General features: G+C 52.6%; 1 protein-coding gene across 2 annotated transcripts in view; it reads left to right on the top strand.

The window, feature by feature from the left end:
• SZT2 (SZT2 subunit of KICSTOR complex) overlaps window positions 1-19,718 on the top strand; it is a 52,434-nt gene extending 32,716 nt beyond the window's left edge. Inside the window, exons 44-71 of one of the 2 annotated variants that reach the window (XM_014307889.1) lie at window positions 161-278; window positions 509-620; window positions 1,045-1,163; window positions 1,645-1,809; window positions 2,397-2,481; window positions 4,777-4,965; window positions 5,076-5,273; window positions 5,610-5,779; window positions 5,957-6,123; window positions 6,531-6,628; window positions 7,446-7,578; window positions 7,689-7,816; window positions 8,109-8,239; window positions 8,428-8,610; window positions 9,025-9,295; window positions 9,500-9,579; window positions 9,907-10,032; window positions 11,716-11,921; window positions 12,040-12,133; window positions 13,460-13,540; window positions 13,944-14,018; window positions 14,902-15,115; window positions 15,392-15,575; window positions 15,874-15,996; window positions 16,235-16,736; window positions 17,057-17,173; window positions 17,276-17,344; window positions 19,501-19,718. In XM_014307889.1, the coding sequence (XP_014163364.1) occupies window positions 161-278; window positions 509-620; window positions 1,045-1,163; window positions 1,645-1,809; window positions 2,397-2,481; window positions 4,777-4,965; window positions 5,076-5,273; window positions 5,610-5,779; window positions 5,957-6,123; window positions 6,531-6,628; window positions 7,446-7,578; window positions 7,689-7,816; window positions 8,109-8,239; window positions 8,428-8,610; window positions 9,025-9,295; window positions 9,500-9,579; window positions 9,907-10,032; window positions 11,716-11,921; window positions 12,040-12,133; window positions 13,460-13,540; window positions 13,944-14,018; window positions 14,902-15,115; window positions 15,392-15,575; window positions 15,874-15,996; window positions 16,235-16,736; window positions 17,057-17,173; window positions 17,276-17,344; window positions 19,501-19,644 (4,282 nt within the window). In that variant the 3' untranslated portion in view covers window positions 19,645-19,718. The remainder of the gene's footprint in view (window positions 1-160; window positions 279-508; window positions 621-1,044; window positions 1,164-1,644; window positions 1,810-2,396; window positions 2,482-4,776; window positions 4,966-5,075; window positions 5,274-5,609; window positions 5,780-5,956; window positions 6,124-6,530; window positions 6,629-7,445; window positions 7,579-7,688; window positions 7,817-8,108; window positions 8,240-8,427; window positions 8,611-9,024; window positions 9,296-9,499; window positions 9,580-9,906; window positions 10,033-11,715; window positions 11,922-12,039; window positions 12,134-13,459; window positions 13,541-13,943; window positions 14,019-14,901; window positions 15,116-15,391; window positions 15,576-15,873; window positions 15,997-16,234; window positions 16,737-17,056; window positions 17,174-17,275; window positions 17,345-19,500) is intronic. The other variant, XM_031058679.1, reaches the window with a different exon arrangement.

The raw sequence follows: 19,718 nt of genomic DNA on the forward strand, positions 1-19,718 counted from the left end.
TTTTTGAGGGGGCCAGAGAGCAGTTTCTCCACAAACTCCATATTCTAAGGACTAGTCCCCACAAAGTGCACAGGGGAGAGCAAGGAAGCTGTGGATCTTCTGTGAATGTATGATGCTGTCATCCTTGGGAATGGAGGCTGACATGTCTTTCTGTATTCAGGCTGACTGAAACTACCCACAGTGGGAAGGTGTGGGAAGCAGAGAGCAGCCTTAGTGCATCATCTCGCTCACTGGCACTGACACGCAGCCAGGAGCCCATTTACACTGAGGATCTAATGGTGAGTCTGCTGCTCTCTGTGAGTGGATGTGGGTGCTCATGGTCACAGGAATGGGGGCAGCTCAGTAGTTCCAGCAACCTGGATTTTATGTGGGATAAAACTTACACTGTAGATGTGTGGAATGGGGCAGCAGTGGGTGGCAACTGCCTGATCCTGCTGGCAGCCTGGGACAATGATGGATCTAGAATTCATAGGAAACTACTTCCACATGGCTGTTTTTGTTTCTCCAGGGTTCTCGTTCCTCTCTGGACACTGCCTCATGCCGTAGTGTGGACTCTGCCCGCCCTGTGGGACAGATAGACAGACACATCCAGCTGATGGTCCATGGTGTTGCCCCAGCAGGTATGCATTAGAGCACCTGGCAGCAGAAATGTGCTGATGTAAAGCAGTGGAACAAAGCTCGGCTCCCTGCCCTCCTTGCTTGAAGAGAGGAATCTTACTCCTGAGCAAATAGCTCTTCCTTAGCCCAGAGCTGCTCTCTGTTCTATGTGGGTGAAAATATAAGGAAAGGATCCATAGCCCACAATGAAACCTCCTGCAGACCCTGTGCAGGAGTGCATTTGTCTTTGCCTACCCCACCAGCAGTCTTCTGTGATCATAAACCCATAGAAAAATATGTCTGAAGAAACTGATGGTGGGTAAAGTCATGTTCCCACTGGGAAGTGAGTGTGAGGATGGTACATCATGAACGGGGAGGGAGAGGTGGCTGTAGTCATTCTTACTGGATGGGATGAAAAAGCTGCTTTTACCTCTGCTGCCTTGTCAGGGCCTGAGATCACAGACGAGCTGGTGAAGGTGCTGCGCAGACGCCTGGATGAGGCCACCCTGGACATCATCACTGTCATGCTGGTGCGGAACTGCAAGCTGACCCCAGCAGATGTGGAGGTACCTCACTGGCTAATCTGCTCTACTCATCCTAGGGCACTGTCCTACATTTTCACCTGTCTCAGCTGCCCCTGCCCCAGGGAAGCCTGGGGCAGTTTACTACATCCTGTTCCCTGCTCCAGTGCTTGGTCAGGCTAGGAGTCAGTGAGGGATATACTGTGTGGGTGCCAGGGTAGCTGGGAGATTCCCTCTGCTGGCTTTGTAGCATGGCAGGACTTCCCTGTGCCCTCCTTCCCACACCTTGGAATGAATGTCTGCCCGCATCTTGGGACTGTCCTGGGCAGGGCCAAGAATTGGACTTTGATGATCCTTGTGGTCCCATCTAATCAGGATATTCTATGATCTGTCTCAGGGCACTGTCTAGGGTTCTGCCCCCCACACCTTCTCCCTTTGCAGAGCCAACTGACATCATTTTTATCAGTATTAGAGCCCCAGGGCAGGCTGCTAGTCCCAGCTGGGTTTTAAAGGCTCCTGTGTGCAGTTTATCCAGCCCCCCGGGACGCCGCCCACCGAGGTCCTGCAGTTCTCGCTGCCGCCCTCGGCCGTGCCCTGGCTGCATGCCGTGGCCCATTACCTGCGCCAGAACCTGCTCATCTTCCTGCACACCCCCAAGTACACCGACAGCAACGTGGAGCACCACTTCAAGGTGAGCAGGGCTGGGACAACAGTCTGCCCACCTTCTAGCTGCTGTTGGGGACATTTGTTTGGGGCAGCTGAGACACCATGTTGTCAGCTCTGCCATGGAGGGTTAGGGGAGTTTTACAGGACTGAGCACATCCTGATGAGCCCAGACAGGCCATGCTTTCATGACACGCAGTTGCTGTGCAAAAAGCAGCAACTACAAAGCTTGTGCCCACAATCATCTCCCAGGAGCATGGGAGAAGACCCCCTTTCAAAGCTGAGCTTGGCTCCTTGCATGGCTCCCTCAGATCTAAGGACTGAAACATCAGGATTAATAAAATTTGGGAGCAGCTACCCACTCCTTAGCAGGGCCATAGTAAAGACAGAGGGTCGTAAAGACAGATACATAGTGCCACATAACTCTGTATGAACTGTAAGGGGTTCCTTCACCCCAGCAGTGGTGAAGGCTGTGTTGGCAAGTGTTTTGAGTGTTTTGAGTAGATCTGGATTTGATTCTATGGGTTTGGGAATGAGCTCTGCATATACACAAGCCTCTTTCCAGTTAAGGCAAGTTCTCTAATCTTTGTCAGTATTCTTCCTTGTTCTCCTTAGCACTACTTCAACCACAATGGGAGCATTCCTGACCAGGATCTCTATTTGTACAACAAACCAGGTGGCCAAGGCACTGGTGGAAAAGGTATTGTGCTCACTTCTTCTGAAACAGGGTATGGGGCTGTGTGTTGGGGAGGTGTTCCCATGCTGGAGAGCTATGAGTGACTGAGGAGGGTCAGTGCTGGGGGAGTGTGTTCCTCCATGGCTGCAAGGTGGGTAAGGTGCGTGCCTGAGGGACTACACACCTCTGCACGTGTGGCAGAGCAAACTAAGGCCTCCCACAAAGCAGCTTGCTAAGCTTGACCTATTGCTGCAGGAAGCAGCTCTAGACGCAGTGAGACCTCAGTGTGGGGCACAGAGGCTCCATGGGGCTGGAGGTGGGAGCAGTTGTGGCAGAAGCCTCGCTGCAGAGGGAAATCTGCGTGTGTGTAACTGAGCATGGGCTGTGTGGGCAATGCCCTTGCTTTCTTCTCCAGACTGCTGGAGAGGGGTTGGATAGGGCCCACCCTGCAGCAGGTTGTCATGTCATGTTTTGTCCAGGCTGTGTGATCTGTCACCAGGCCATTGTGTGCCCCTCGTGCACTGTTTGAATGTTCTTCTGTTATGTAGGTACCATGTCGGACCTTGTGCAGCACCTCTTTCCACTCTCTCACTTCCAAGGTAGCACCCCTGGCTCCAAGTGTTACTCCATCTCCTTTTCCCATGCAGCTCTCTGGTCCCAGCTGTTCTTGTTTTCCTTGTGTTGTGGCTTCAGCTCTGACTCCTCTGTGTGTTTGTGTGTGTATGTCTATTTAGCTGAGCCCTGTTTCTTGCTGGCTGGATAAAGGAGCAAACAGAACCCGTTGCCCTGAGGTGGCAGCTCAGTGATTCCCAGCTGCTGAAGGTCCACGTGCTGCCCTGTTAGCTTGCAAGCGGTGAACACCAAAGTCCTGCATCTTTTTTCCCACAGGTCCAAACAGGCATCTCTTCTCTGAGGAAAATGGGAGTCCTGGTGTTTCAAATGTCATTGATGCTCCAGGCTGTAGCATCATCACTGTCCCAGTGGCTGTGTCCTGGTGTGGGATGTTCCCTTGATTAGCAAAGGGCTGGAGTGGCCAGGCACCATTAGATGTGTGCTTTGTAATCCAGTGAGCCTGGGTCAGAGGGGGCTCAGAGACCCCCACAGATGGGAGATAACAGTTCCCCAGCACCCCACCTCCAGTGCACCAGGCAGGAAGACACTTGGCAGCTCTTGCTGATGTACTTCACTGAAGCAGAGCAGAGATACAAAAATGGATGTGTTAGGGAAATGTGCCAGAGGCTGAAGAGACTGAGTGTGGGAATTTATCCAGGAGAAGAAAAGGGGAATGGTCTATAATTACCACATGATCATTCGGCCATTTTGGTGGGCCTGGGGCCGACTGCCAAGGCAGACTGTTGAGGAGTTTGTGCCCTTTACTGCTTAAAGAAAGAAAGTCTGGTTAATGGAGATCATATTCACTGTCATGTGGGGCAGATTTCCTGCTCTGTATTGACACCATGTCCTGCAGAGTTGCCCTGCTGCAGCAAGAGGTTCTGTGGGGGTTGCTCATAGGTGTAGTTTCCTTTCCTCAGTGTGGATGCACATGAGCTGCCCTCTGATTTGAACCTCTCTGCTTTGTGAGCATCTCTCCATCCCAGTGCACTCTGCCTTGTGTCTGCTATGCCTTGGAGGAAAGGTTGCTGCAGAGCTTATGCTTCACAGGGAATGATGGAGACTGGGTGGTTGTGCTGCTGAGCCAACAGGCAGGGGCTGAATTTTTATCTGCAGTGACTCCAGGCTAGTCCTGGGTGTGAGCCTGCCTTATCCCCAGTTCTGCCTGGTTGGGGTGCATGGGGAAGGCACTTGATCCTGTTCAGGTGTACAGTGAGGAGGGGGCTGTGAGTGTAATCTCAAGGTGTCCTATCTGCAGGGACTATACATCCTTCACAGCCTGGAGGGGGCTGCTGAAGAGTATCTGGGCCCTGTACTCTGTCCCTTAAGAGGACAGGAATGGTGAGCCCCATCCTGGATCAATCTGCATAAAGGATCTCCTGGTGCAAATGGAGATACTTTCCTCTTGCATATGGTGCTGGACAACCCAGGAAGCTCCTGCAGGGCAAGGTGAAATCTGCTGTGACTCTGCAAGAGAGAGATTCTTGGAATGATGGGGACACCCTGTACCAAACATGCTTCTTACCCTGGCTCCCCACAGGCACAGTCTGCCTCCGCTCCCCTGGCTGCCTCCCCTCCTGTGGGCCCTGCCTGTGACACTCAGCTCAAGTGGTGACATGATGGTCCCAGCTGGCAAGGTGTAGGCAGGCACTGTGGGGCTGCACTTGGTGGATATTGATGGAGGCTGTCTCGGGTTCTGCCCTGCAGGAATCGCGTGCATTGCGCTGACATTCGTGGATGAGCACGGCAGCCCCACCTTGCTGCCCCACGGGGAGAGGCCTGACCCTCTGAAGCTGCCTTGCCCCTCTCCCCTCATGGGCCTGCTGCAGGACAGCGACTTCGAAAGCCTCACAGCCGTCAGCAGGCACCAGCCTGGGGCCGAGCCCCTGCCTTCAGGTGGGGAGCTGGCCAGCAGCCGCCATTGCCCGCAGCCTCCACGTGCCTGGGGCACCTCGGGGGGCTGGGAAGGCAAGGCTGAAGAGCCATGCAGAGCCCTTTCCCCACAGAGCCTTGCATGCGGGTGCGCCTGGATATCTGGGAGAAGGGCAACATCAGCCTGCTGCAGCTGTCGGAGAAGCTGCGCGGGGCCCTGCGTCACGCGCTCTGCGACGCCGTCATGGAGTTCCTCGTGCTGCCGGCCCCGCTGTGCGTGGAAGCCGCCTGCCCCCTCAGTGCTGCAGACCTGGAGGACCTGAGCTCTGCGGGTGAGAGCCTGGCCAGGATGGCCACCTTGGGCCTCCACCCAGCCTTGCTCCTGCCTGGCCTGTAGGAGCTTGGCTGTGCTGGGGGAATCTGGTTGGGTGGGCATGGAGGGAGGAAGCTGCTCTCCCGTGTGGTGTCTTGGGGAAGAAGCATCATAGATGTTGGTGTTGGAGAGATATTTAAGGGTCTGTCTGATCCCTGAGACTGAATCCACTTTGCTGGATGTTACTGATGGCTCTTTCTCTTCTCTCCAGCCAGGGTCTAGCCAGACACAATGGGGTACCCAGCAGCTTTGCAGGGGGAGGCTCTGCAGAGTCTGATTTGCTTTGTCTCCCCAGGAGGCCTAAGGAGGACCATGTCAGAGACCAAGGGCCTGGCCCTGGCCAGTGGGGGGCCTGGCAGAAGCTGTCCTCCACCCCTACACTTCACCTCTGCACCCTCACCAAGCTCTGGAGAGCCAGTGACACCCACAAACAAGCTGGGACGCCGCAGCTTCTGGGACATGCTGGTAACACTGCTGAAGGAACAGGGCCTATGTGGTCCTCATAGTGTGTCAGGCCATGAGGAGTGGACAGTAGGGATCTTGCTGGGAGTGGGAAGCCAGGCTTGCAGCAGGGACTTTGAGATGAGGGCACTGACTGGGCTGTGTATGTGCACAACATTAACTTATCCCTTCCTCCCCTAGAGCAAGACAGAGTCCTCAGAGCTGGGCAGCCCCAAGACTACTGATGACATTGTGCTGGAGAGGCCAGAGGAGACTCGCACGAGACGGCGGCACAAGACAGAGAATGTCAAGCAGCACCTGAGCCAGGATCGGGCCACGGCCACAGCTGAGCTGGAACAGGCACAGAGGCAAGCACAGCCTGCAGGCTGGACAGCCAGGATGCTGTTCCCCCAATCTGTTGTACATTGCTCTGCATCCTGATGGCCTCTGGACCACATTCCTTTTCCTTGTAGTTTCTCCCTTACACAGCAGTTCAGGAAAGCTGCCTTCCACACACAAAGCTTTATCCCTTATTGCTGGAGTGTTGCTGGGAGCACAGCTGTTTCTCCCTGCCAGAGATCCCTTCTCTGCACTGTGGGGCCCTGTGCAACACCTGACACTCATATGGCTACTGATCAAGAGTGACCCAGCTCAAGGATTGTGTCAACCCAAAAAGGAGGCTCCCAGGGCTCTGCTCTGGAGCTGTGTTGCACTTTTCTACCTTCACTACAGATGGCTGATCTAGTGTAACTGTGCTTCCCTTCCCTCCCCTCAGGCGCCGAGCCTGCCAGTTGGAAGAAGGAGATGTAGGTACCATGCACCCACTCTTCAATCAAACCTGCCAGCAGTGGATGGCATTCATGAACCACCTGGGTATGTGTTTCAGCTCCTCCAGATGGGCTGGGAGTGGGCCTTTCTACCCAGAGCTCTCAGGACAAGTCCTCTTACAGCAGCATCCATCTTCATTCCTTGCTGGTCCTAGTTACACACCCTGTTTCTCCCCAAACCTCCCCAGAGTCACTTTGGTCTCAGGGCCAGCATCAGCATTAGAAAGCTGTTGCAGGAGGCCTGGCATATGCCTGTGTGTCAGAACAAGCCTTCTAAGGCCTGGGTTATGTCTGCCATGCTCCAGGTCCGAGGCTTGCTGAACTTGCCTGCAGCTGCTTTGGAGAGACCTGGCCTCCAGCAACCAGCTGTGGTAGTGCTTTAGCTCCCAGGTGCAGCAGGGATGGAGGATCTGAGCCTCTGCAACATGCTCTGGGACTGTGAAGTTGCATGGGAGACCCTCTTGCAGGCAGGGAGGGAGAGGATTGCAGGGATTTGGGGTTGTATGGCTGCCACGTTGCTACCTTCTGGTTACCTTTCACTTTGATGTTTGTACATCCTCTCACACTCTTGCTGGCAAAATAGACCTCTCCTCTTCCTCTGATGTGGAGTAAGCCAGGGAACAAGGAATAAGTGGGGGAATAAAGTGCTGTGCTCAGAGCATACAGGATGTTTGGTCCAGGTCCCACTTTGGGCCAGAACCTAAAACCAGGGGTAAGTTCAGGCTTCATCTTCTCATCCATGTAAGGTTCTTGTTCTCCAGCTCTGCCTGCCTCAGGCCCTTTGCCCTCTCCACTGCTCATGTGAGCAGGATGTGGCTTTGGGGCAGTTTGGCACCTTGTCCTATAGTACATCTTCCATGCAGGGTGCCCATCGGTGCAGCAGTGCTCCTTGGAGATGGTTTCTCGTTTCCTCCTGTCCTCCATCCTAGTGGAAGTGGTGAATCTGGTCACTGCCCTGGCAAGTGACACCTCTGTCAAAGTGTTTGAGCAGATCTGGTGAGTTACTCAATTCACAGGTGGCTGTTTAGCACCAGCAGGTGTTGATCAGCTGTACTTCTACTGCCACAGCTCTACTTGGCAGCCACCTCTGGGGCTTTTCTTTGCAGCTACCATCGGGGCACTGCCTTCCTGCCCTATAAGTCTGGTCAGAATACCAGCCCTTGCCCTGGAGTCATCAGACACTTCATCCTGCTGGGACGCAACTTCCAGCAGTGGCGTTGCAGCACAGAACAGGGTGAGTGCCTGGCTGTGGTCCCTGGGACTGTGCTGGGGCCTTTTGGGGGGGGACATCAATGAACAGGGGTCCCCTGCTTACTGGGACAGACTACTTGTGCCCAGAGGTGGGCACTGGGCTTATCTGGTTTTGCCTTCTGAGACCGTACTCTTGAATGTGCTTGTGACATCTTATTTCAAGATGAGCTGAGCAGTACTGTGGCAAAACATTCTGTCATGGCATCTTAATGGCATGGTGGGACATAAAAGTGGGATGGACCAGTACTGAGGCTCATAACTCTGGCTTCTTCCAGTTCACAAAGGGCTGCAGCGCTTTGAGGCCATGGAATTCAGCTCAGCAGAGAGAGGCTCTGATCCCAGCCTTGTTGGTCGAGACCTGGTGCCCCGGCAAAGGTTTCTCTTCATGGAGATCATTGACAAAAAGGTAGTAATGGCTGTGGTTTATACAGGGGACTGTAACTGAGCTCTTGCCATTCTCCCTGTTCCAGACTGTTGTCTGAAACTGGCTGCAGCTGCAGCAAGTACCACCAGAACACCTGGGGCAGCCTGAGCCACCATGCAGGCTCTCTCTGGGCATGTCCATAAGTCTTCCTCCCCTTCCTCTCTCTACAGCTGACCCTCTACACTTACAACTGGTCCCCAGACCTGGGGGCCAACTTGAACTGCTCCCTGACACGCCTGCTGCAGTGGCAGAATGCCCGGTCCCACATCGTGCACTGCCTGATCAGCCAAAAGCTGGGACTCTTCCACCACCACTGCTTCATGGACACACCATGGCATGAAGACAGCAAGCAGGTAGGGTACCACTCCAGGCAGGGCAGTCCTTTCTTCTTCAGGCAGGGCCTTGGCAGTCTGGGGATCTGAGGAAGCTTGCAAGCACCTTTTGTGTGCTGACTGGCAGGGCATCCCCAGGCATTCACATGTCCAACTTGACCATTTCCAGCCAGACTGTTGCCCTGCTCTTGGAGACAGGTGAAAAGAGAAGCCAGGTCCTTCTGCTGGCAGCACATATTGGTGACTGAATTACTTAGGGTGGAGGCTGAGGAATGGGCTCCCCACTTCACATTAGAGCCCAGGCATGCTCTTTTTGGAACTGGTAGTAAAAGGCTAACACAGATCTCAGCAGATGGCCAGAACTAGATTTACTCTGGGGGTTCTTGCTCCAGGGCTGCAGAAAGGAGGCTTTCATGGCTGTGTCTGTTTGCTTAGGAGCCAAATCCTTTCCTGAACTCCACTTTGGAGGTGGATGCGCTGATCCGGAGCCCGTGTCCCCCACCCAGCAAGGAGCAAGGCCGGCTGGGCAGCTCTGCCCGCAGCCTCCCGTCCCTGCACTTCCACCCTGACGTGGTGCCCTTTGACGAAGCTCTGAGGGATGTCACCACCATCAGGCGCTTACCCCACGGGCCTGACTTGGGACCTTTTGACCCCGTGGCTCGGCATGGGGCTCAGTTCCTGGAAATCAAGAGCATGGAGAGGAAAGGTAAAGCTGATAGAGGGGCTGATAGCGTGGGAACCTGCCTAATAATCTCACTTCTGGAAAAGGAGATCAGAGCAGAACAAGAGTTTTGTCAGGGGACAGTTCTCTGTGGGAATGGGTTATAGTCTGTTCAGGATGGAAGTGAAGGAGAGTAGCAATACTTGGGGCTGTGGCTTGATGCTCTTAAGACTGCTCTCTTTCCTTCAGAACTGGAGAAACAGATGAAGATTGAAAACCTCTTTGTCACCTGGCAGCAGAGATCAGCTCAGTCCAACATGCCTATCAGTGTGAGTGCAGCCTGGACAGATGGTGGTCTGGGCCTTCTTACAACACAGTGGGAGCACCAGCAAAGGGGAGCATTGCAGCTCCGAGCAGGGTGTGTGGTGGGGATGGTGCTAGGCAGTGGAGCCATGGTCTCTGCTTGAACTTTTGGGGTTTCAGGGCTCTGAACCACATTTGGGCATGGAGCCTCAGTGCCCAGCACTGCAAAGGCTGTAAAGCAGGGGCTTCCCCCGGTTATCTCCATTTGAGCAGCACTGCAGCGTCATGGAGAGCTTGTTCCCAGCCTTGGTGAGGGGTGTGTGCTGCAACTGTGCTCCTCTCATGTTGTGCAGCTGGCAGATCTGGAGACTCTGAAGCAATCCTCACGCCTGGTTCACTACTGTGCCACCCCCTTGCTCTTTGACCCGGCCTTCCGGCAGCAAATCCAGACTGACCAGCTGGGCAAGGTCGAGGGGAAGGTGAGTGTCAGCAAGCACCAGTGGGGTCAGGCTGTGTGCACAGGGACAAAGGAGCTGTCTTTTCTCAAGACAGGGCTGCTCTGGCCTCACTCCTAAAATACAGGATGGCTTTGAATGCTGTAAGTTGGAGACTGAGAAAATCCTTGGGTCCTCAAAGCTTTTCTCCTGCGGCCACACTATCCCTGGAGAAGATTGATTTCCTTTTCTACTCAGGGAATTCAGGGCTGAGTCTGGAGAAGCCATCAAGGGCAATGCCTGGTACTGATCTGTTAAGGAAGCAAAAATTGCCTTATGCATTCAGCAGCCAGACCTGGTAAGCCTTTTCTGGACCCAACAAATAGCCAAAACTACTGAAGGCAAACCAGCTGAATCCTGAGCAGGTGGCAGCCTAACCAGTGCAGATCCCATAGTGGCTGTTCACACTCTGTATGTGTGTCAGAAGGGAAGAACAGACTGTTGTAATTTATCAGAATGTCAAAAGGATTTTGACAGTCTTTAAGCAGAAGTTGCTACAGAAATTGAACACTCACAGGTGAAAGGGAAAGTATCATCACAGCACTTTGTTTTTGGAATAGAGGAAAATGGAAATTGGTTATTGGATTTGAAGAGCCTTGCAGCAGGGGTTTCAAGGTGCTGTATTGGTTTCTGTATCTCCAGGTCTTTACTGGGACATATGAGTTGCCAGGCTTTGCAGTGCTGGAGGGCTGTTTAGATTGGTCAGAACAGAAAAAGAATGCAAGGAACTCAAAAGGCACCTGAGTAGCCTGTGAAATGAAAGCTTTTGTGGGAGCTGGGATCTGGTTTGCAGTAAAACAGCACAATGTGGAGAGAAATTTGAACCCTCTTGTATTGCACACTCACTGCAGAGCCTGTACAGAGCACACATCTCAGTGGTTTGTGCAATTTGGGAACAGTTGGGTGCAGCAGACACTGGTTAGAGTACATCAGAAAGAGGTGTTAGTATAGTGGGTAATATGCTAATAAATTTCTAAAATACCTGTGTATTAATGTCTTCATCTGGCCAGTTAGTGTGAGACCAAACATCTTGTGGCAAAGGCACTGATCTGGAGAGACTTGGAGAAGGTCAGTGAGTAGCTGGAGAGATGCCAGGTGAAGAGACATCTCTTGTGGTTGGTGGAGCAGATAGGCAGAAAGCCAGATAGAAACATGTAACAGAACTGCAGGCTTAAAGTAGAGAGATCAAAAAAAGAAACCTTAGTCTCTCTCAGCACATAGAAAAGGAGTATTCAAGACATCAAAAGGAGAACTTTTAGAAGGAAACACTGTTCCTTTTCAGTGCTACTGAACTGCTAGAAATCCTGAGAAGTCAGCAGGATTCATAAGGGGATTGGACTCTTACCATGGTAATAGGAGCTGAAGCTCTGAGCTTTGCATGAGCCAGTTGTGAGCCACTAACACTTTGTGGAAGCTGTTCTGGGGGAGGCAGATGTTCAGGGGGAAGCAGCAGGTTCCTGCAGGTTATTGCAGCACTGCTAGGTCAGTGCATGGCTGGGTAGATTTGGATCTTGCATTTTGGTGCATGCACTGCGACAGTGCTTGGACAAACAGATGTTAGTGCTCTCTGGCAGAGAGAGATCTGCCTTTTGCTCAGCCAGTGTACCTGGTGTCCCCTGCTGGGGCCAGTCACAGCAGTTCTCCTCACAAACATACTTTCTCCTGCAGAAGCGCCACCGCTCCAATGACTCTACAGCATCGGGGAGAGACCGCAGCCACAGCTGTGACTCGGCAGATGCACTGCCCTGCAAGGGGAAGGAGGAGCCCTGGCTGCAGGAGATGTGCAATGCCTTCCTGCAGCAGTACATCCAGTACCTGCAGAGCATGGGCTTCATTCTGGTCCAGGTGCGGCCACCATCACCTACCGCTCGCAGGTCAGTGACGTGCTGGGAGCCCTGGTGTTGGAGAAGAGCCAGCACACTGAGCTGTGCCCTGGTTTGACACAATAGGGCTTGGCTCCTTGCTCAAGGCTGTCCCTTCTCTCCTTTCCAGTAGCACAAGCCGGATCCGAGCTCTGGCAGCAATGGGAGTGGAGGGTAGAGGGTCCTTTTCCTACACAAAGCCGAAACCAGAGGGAAGTCCAAAGGTGAGTGCATTTCTGTTACAAGAGTGGAACTGGGATGGAGGTCAGGCTGTGGAGTGGGCCAGTTCTGGTTGGCTTTTGAAACTGTTTCAGGCAGAAAGGAGGTGGGAGGGCAGAGAAAGCATGTCTAGACCAGCACCATCTTTGAGAGTTTGAGTGTGATGAGATCTCTTTGCCATCCTGCATGTCCTCCTACAGGCCTCAGAGCCCTTTCCTGGCATTGGGTGGAACCAGGGCAAATAATCAAAAGACTGGTAACAACTTGGAGGGGCTCAAAACAGGAACAGGATGACCTAGGGCAAGGATAGCTGGTTTTGGGTGAAGTTCTGAAGTATTACCTGTCAGAGAACCTTCAGCATCTATGCTTAAGGGCAGCTCTAGAGCAGAAGAATCTTTAGTTAGAGTGAGATGAATGCAGAAGTTAAAGAGGTTAGAGAAGATAAGTCTGGAATGGCTCTACTGTGAGAGCAGGCTGAGGGAAGAAGTGGCAGCTAGGGAGGAACAAGTCAGAGCTCTGCAATATTGCAGCTAACCTGGAAAGGAATTGACCCTTTCCTGTCTTATTCAATACAACACCTAAAGATCATTAAATGAAAGTATTTGGAGCCAGTTTTGAAACTAAGGAGAGTGGTTTTTGGAGCAGCAGATTTTGTGAACACAAAAGGTTTTGTGAACACATGAGTTTTGTGAACATGAGCTTACAAGACTGAATAAGTAAGTACCTGGGAGAGGAATCCATTGGAGTCTCTATCTAAATAGAAACTACCTATGGCTTTTGGAATCACCCTGGGATGATGGGACCCTGTAGCATTTACTCACCCTTTGCTGATACTTTGTTGGCACCTGCCTTTGGCTGATGTTGGTGGAGGACTGTGGGTAGGACAGCACCTTTCAGATAAAACAAGAAGAGAGCAATCTGCTGAGCAAGTTAAGAGGGAGCAAATGAATTTGCTGGCAGCTAAACTCTAAATTGAGACAGGATGTCTCTGATAGCTGCTGTATCAGGCAGGCACTGGGAACACCACAGCAGGGAGTGAGGTTCCATGGACACTATCATTCCTTGGCTCAGTGCCCTACACTCTAGAGACACCTTGTCCTGAGCAAGCAGGATGTGAAGGGATTGATGTGCCTGGTGTGTTCTCTCAAAGGCTGTTCATTAGGTTTGTTAGGATTCTTTTCACTGTCAGCTCTGACACTTCGTCTCTTCTCTCCAGTGAGATTGCTCAGTTGATAAGGCCTCTCTTTTTCCACCTCTGCCACAGAGCATTGTGGCAGCTTCACACCCCTGTGAGCCAGAGGACCTCTTCAGCTTTGTCCTTCTCTTCCCAGAGCACAAGCCCTGCTGTTGCCACCTACCATCTACAGAGAGCTCTTCCTGGTGGGATTGTGCTCATGGAGTTGGCCTTCCAGGTAAGAAAGAACAAGAAACAAAGCAAGATCTCTGGGGTATCTTCAGGGACAGTGTTCAGAGGTGACAAAGGGAGTGATGAGGAGTGCAGCATGGACATGTGATTCTTCATTTGTCCTGTCCCACTTCTTCCATGGTCTTGCAAGATTGAGATCAGCTGGAGATGATTCTGCAGGGCTCAGAGCAGTAAGAGTTGCCTGGAGGAATGATAATGAAGAGCTCAGCAGCAGTTAGGGTGCTCTGTGCTCAGCCACGTGTTGGCTAGTCTGGCTTGGTTCAGACAAGAGGTGAGACAGAAGGTGGGGTGAGAGTGTCTGGGCCCCAGGCCAGGTGTGAAGCATGGGGGCTGTGCTCCTTCCCTGGAGGGCCCAAGGCTGTGCTGTGCTCACGTGCTCTCTCCTCCAGGGCTGTTATTTCTGTGTGAAGCAGTACGCGCTGGAGTGCTCGCGCATCCCCATGGGCCAGTCCGTGAACTCCCAGGTAATGGCTCTGCAGGCACAGCTGGTGCTCCTCAGGGTCGGGGGATGCTTTGTGGGGAAGAGTGATCTCTGGAACATAGTGGGCATTTCAGGCATAGCAAGTTCTGGAGACCTCTGCTCCCCCCTCATGGAAAAGCAGAGCCTCACAGAGCCTTCTGCAGCCACGTGCCCTCCATGGCGCTGCTTGAGCAGAGCTGGATTGCAGTAAAAGGGGGTGGGAGGTTTAGTGAGAGGATGACTCTTGTCCTAGCTTGGGGACCAAGACAGAGCAGACTGGGGAGGAATAGGAGCAATTCTGGCAAAGATGCCCGCTCCAAGCAAAGTTAGTGCATGGCTCTCTGCTTCCCTTGGAACAAGAAGGAAGTGGAATGGGAACAGGGATTTGTGAATGTGATTCCTGCCCTTTGCTAGAGGGTATTACTTTCCACAGAACCACAGAAAGGTTCCTTTATACCTCTGTGCCTTGCTCTACAACACTCTGGGGCTGCTTGCTCCCTTCTCCTTTGTTAGGGTCAGGGTATCTCCTGCCTGTTCCCAAGGGCACTGGGTGTCTGTGTAGAGGCTGGCCAGCCCCAGGCTGTCTGAGACAGGAGGCATGCATGACCATACTGTCCTTTCCAAGGGAGCTCTGTAGCAAGGCTGCATCTTAGATATGCCAGGAGTGTCTCTCCTACATTTAGAGCCTTCCAGGACCTTGTCTGCAGATTTGCTGAGCCTTTCTTTCCTGGAAAGCTTGCACGTGCACAGGGCAGTGTTATGAGGCTGCATCCTGCTCTGATGCTGGGGCAGCTGCACTGGCTGAGCCATGCCTTGTCAGCAGGGCTTTGCAGGAGGGTGTGAGGTGCCTGCTAACACTCCTGCCTTGACTCTGTGTCCCTCCACAGCTGTCTATGCTCTTCACGGAGGAGTGTGACAAGGTGCGGGACCTCATGCACGTGCACTCGTTCAGTTACGACTTCCACTTGCGCATAGTCCACCAGTACCTGCTGGGCTCCCACATGGCTCTCCGCCAAGGCTACCATCTCACCAGCTTCCTGGAGGATTTCATTGCCCATCACTCTGACATCCCCAAGTTTGGCCGTAATCATGTTTTCCAAGGTATGTAGGTCAATATATGTTCAGTCTGGGATTGATTACCAGCACATAACTTGGCAAAAGTCCTTTACAAATAAACCTTCCTGACCTTTGGAGTATTCAGGGAGATGACAGGGTGAGGGTGATGGGAGTGTCTGAGCTCTAGGGAAGGTCCTTGTTGCCCTGTTGTGGAAGGGGCAGGTTGGTTGCTCTGTCTTCTGGAGTAGATGGGAGGACACTGCTCTGCCCAGGTAAGAGGCACAGAGTGTCTCCTGTGATAGCAATGTATTTTTCCACTAGGCACGCTGGCCCTGCCCACCAACATGATCACTGCACACCAGCTGTACAACTACATCGCTGACCATGCCAACACCTACCACATGAAACCCCTGCGCATGGCCCGACCGGCCACGGGCAGTGACAGCAAGAAGGGAACACCGGGCACAGAGCAGAACGAATATGCACTGGTCTCTATTTGGAACAGGTGAGTGCATCTGCTGCAAGTTCCTGGAGTTGCTGGAGATTGGTGGCAACCTGCCAGTCCTGGGGACACTGCCCTAAGGTGCCAGCAAAGCTGACTGTTCCATACAGTGCCAGACAGCAGTTCTGGCCAGTCCTTCTGAGATGGCCAATAGTGGTGTGTATATGTGCAGCTGCATTTGACATTTCCCATGGCACTTCTGAGGACTACTGCTGTGTGGAATTCCCTGTGTGCAACAGTTCTGTTGTTATCAGAGAACAAAGTGAGGCTTCCTTCATACTGATGTGCTTTTTTATCCCAGCTCGGGCTCCTACAAGGATTCTGAAGGTCTGCGTCACCATGATGACTTCGATGTGTCCCTCCTGGTTTGCCACAGTGCTGCACCGTTTGAGGAGCAGAGCGAGGCAGAGAGACGCATGCTCCGGTGAGCACTGGGGGCCAGGGACAGCAAAGCTTCCTGGCTGGGCAGGAGGGCTCTGGGAGGGACTGGTTCTGTCTGAAATAGCACAGGCAGAGTTGTTGGTGTCTGGGGAGGATCACTGTGAGAACCTGGGCAGAGAAGCATTGTTTCTGGCAGGGACAGAGGGTCCTGTGGTTCATTTGCAGTGCTGCTGAGAGGGGATCAGCCCTTCCCCAGCTCACAAGTGTCTCCTTGCTCCCAGGTTGCGTTTCTATGTCATCATGACGAGCCAGCGGGAGCTCTTTCCGCGGCTCACGGCCGACATGCGCCGCTTCAAGAAGCTGCCGCGCCTGCAGCGGGAGGTGCTGGAGCCCGTGGTAGGCCGGGCGGCCTGGGAGGCAGCGGAGCCAGAGCCGAGCCTGGCCCAGCAGCCGTCGGCAGAGCGGGAGCTGTGGCAGGACGTGGAGGACAGCAGCGAGTTCTATGCGGGGGGCACGCAGGTCAAACTGGGGCCAGGGCTCTTCTACACCTCTCCTCTCTTCCCCTTGCTGGCCTCTGAGGTGGCCTCAGCCCAGAAGCAGCTCAGCAGCATGGTGCAGCTGGCCAAGTGCCACTGCCGCAGGGACAACCTCTGGAAGCGCCTCTTCCTTCTGGAGCCTCTGGCTTCTGACAAGCTGAAGCTGGGCAAGCTCTCGCTGGTGGAGCTGGAGGAGCTGCTCGATGCCGTGCATGGGAAATCCATCGCAGATGTCGACCCCCAGCTGGTGAGCAGCAGGGATTGGGGCACAGCACAGCAGCTGCTGTTCCGCTCTGGGGATGGAGTGGGGTGCCAGGTGAAGAGGCCTGCAATGCACACCTCTTCCTGCTTGGTGGGGAGGTAGAGGCAGGAACGCAGCTCCTAACTGGCAGGGGAAGGGGGAGACTGCATGGACCTGCCTATAGAGAGTGAACAGCCCTCGGTTAGCATCCTCAGTGGGCTGTGAAGGTTGCATCTGATTTGGGGTCTGAAGGCTGCTGTAGCATTATGGCTGCTGGTGCTATGGCTAGAGGGAGACTGAAGATCAGGCCTTTTCTATGCCTTCAGGAATGCTTCCTCACCATGACAGTTTCCTGGTACCAGAGCCTCATCAAGGTGCTGTTGAGCCGTTTTCCCCAGAGCTGTCGGCACTTCCACAATGCTGAAACTGGCACCCAGTATCTGGTAAGACACAGCCCATTGCCCACCTGCAGCCTCTGTCTCTGTGTCCCTGTTCTGGGTTCTGTACTGGCTCCTTTCTAACATGCTCTGTGACTCTCCTGACAGGTTGTGCTCAACCAGAAGTTCACAGATTGCTTTGTTCTTGTGTTTCTTGATTCCCATTCAGGAAAAACGGTGAGTCCTTGGGAACAGAACAACAGCTATGTTGGCTCAGGCCAGGAATCTGTCTAGATTGATCCAGCAGTGGCCAAGGGCAGGTGTGCATGAGAACACAACCAGGTCAAGAAGCTTGTAATGCTTCTCCTCAATACTGTCCCAGCATCTGAAAATCTGTAGCTTAGGCCCATCCTGAGCTAGAAGTGGCCTTTGCATTTATTTAATAGCCCTCCACCGCTTTATTTCCTTTGGTTAATTTCTGGCATCCATGATTTCCCCTGACTTACAGCTCCATAAGGCAGTTGCAGTCTAGGTGAAGAAGTTCCTTGGCTTATTTTTGAAACTCTTACTGTTCTTTCCGTGTGATGTTCCTTTGTTCTTGTATTAGAAAAGAGTGAACACTTGATCCTCTTTTCCTTCACAGGATTGCTTTTGGATCATTTTCTCAGTTGTCTCTCTATTCAGGCTAAGCAGTCCTTCTGTATTCAGTCCAAAGTCAGGTCACACTGAGTCTGGCTGGGAGGGATCATCAGTGCTGTGGGCTGCTCCTATCTGGCAGAAAGGAAGGGGACCTGCACTGTCAGGGTCCTAGCAAACCTGCAAGGGCCTTTGCCTTCACTGAACTTGAGGGCAAAAATACTTTGATTTCAGCTGTGCTCCCAGGCAGAGTACAGGATAGGTCACAGGAAATGCAGCTCCATGTGAGAGCAGGGGATCTACAAGAGGGTTCAGTCCACAATAAGGCTTCTGCAGAGACTGCAGAGTAACTGATGCTGTATAAAAATCATGCTCCATCTGAAAAGCAGGTAGGGAGACAGAAGAGGTGGTGCTTGCTGGAAGGCTGCTCAGTGCCTCCTGCCACCTGATGGTCATAGTGTCACCTTGTGGTCATTGATATGATAAACCCAGAACCTCCATCCCCTCTCCCAGTGACTCTCATTTTGTTACAGAAATGCTTTGTTTTCATAACATTGTATTTTGTGCTTAGCATTCATCCCATTCTTGTAGCCTCTCAAAACTCTCTCAGGGTTTTCGTTTGTTTTTTTTTTTGCATTATCCCAATCATCTTTTGTATTAGCCTCAAATTTTATCAGCATACTCCTCATCTTTGTACCAGACTTTTTAAAGTACTAGGCAACATGAGTCCCAAAACCTGTCCTGAAGGAACTCTATCTGTAACCTCTCTCCATTTCCCCTTTCAGCATTGCCATGTTCTCATCTTATAATTTTTGAGTTAATTCCTATCTTTTCAGCTTACCTAAATTTCCCATGTGACACCACATCAAATCCATCCTGAATCTCAGATAAGATGTACCATGATTCCTTTGTCTAGAAATATTGCCTTATCAAAGTGAATTTTAGCGTTAGCACATCACTTTGGTAACACTGAGCTGCATTTCCCTCATGGTTCTGTCTTCCCCAGTCTGCTCTGAAGCCTTGCATGCTGCTGGAGCTGGTTTCACAAATAACTTCCTTTCTGCTCCTAAATGATGCTGGTACATTTGCTGTTTTGTAGTTACACAGCTCTTCTCGTGGCTTTACCAGTTTGTAAGGGAGCCTGGCTACTGGATGTGCTGCATTTCAACTCTGGAGAACATCCTGTCCCTGTGTCTTGCCTCCATGATGCTGATCTGAGTGCACTGAGTCACATTTTTGTTCTGCTTCAGCTCCTGCAACCTCTGCCTGCTCCCTGTTCCTCTCTGCCTTTGCCCTGCCTTTTGAGTACAGTCACTAGTCAGAGTGGAGCAGGCAGCATTTATTTTTAGGATTGCAGTTATTACATTTAATCTCCTCCCCTTCCCCATTTGTTGCACTCCTACTCTTTCCTTTAGAAGAAGAAATTTCCCTCTAATTTCCCTGGAAGCTCCTGTTATTGTGGAGGCAGTAGGATCCCCTCCTCTCCTGTGGCTGCTGCCAGGATTGGTGTAACTGCAGATGCATGAGAGCTGGGACAGAGTGGCCAAGTCCTTGCACCAAATTTCCAGCAGAAAAATTGGGAGGAGGCTCAAACATGCTCTGTCAATGGAAGAGGCACTAGTTTAGTGCCTTTGGCATTTTGGGACTTCTCCCACTATTTGCCTAAAACTGCTAAAAAACTGTCCACACACCTGGGCTAGGGATTGCACAGTGCTTGTCTGCATCCTGCTCCCTGACCCTCTCCTCCTTCTTGGCAGAGCCTGACTGTGGTTTTCCGGGAGCCGTTCCCAGTGCAGCCCCAGAACAGCGAGAGTCCTCTGCCACAGCTTGTGTCCACGTACCATCACCTGGAGTCAGTGATCAACACTGCCTGCTTCAACCTGTGGACAGGCCTGCTCTAGCACCGGCACCCCCATCCTGGAGCAGCTCCTGTTGCGACCCCGGCACGGCCGTGCCATGGTGACCGTGGGAAGAG

This window comes from Geospiza fortis, unplaced genomic scaffold (genome assembly GCF_000277835.1).
Source record: "Geospiza fortis unplaced genomic scaffold, GeoFor_1.0 scaffold333, whole genome shotgun sequence".
Lineage (NCBI taxonomy): Eukaryota > Metazoa > Chordata > Aves > Passeriformes > Thraupidae > Geospiza > Geospiza fortis.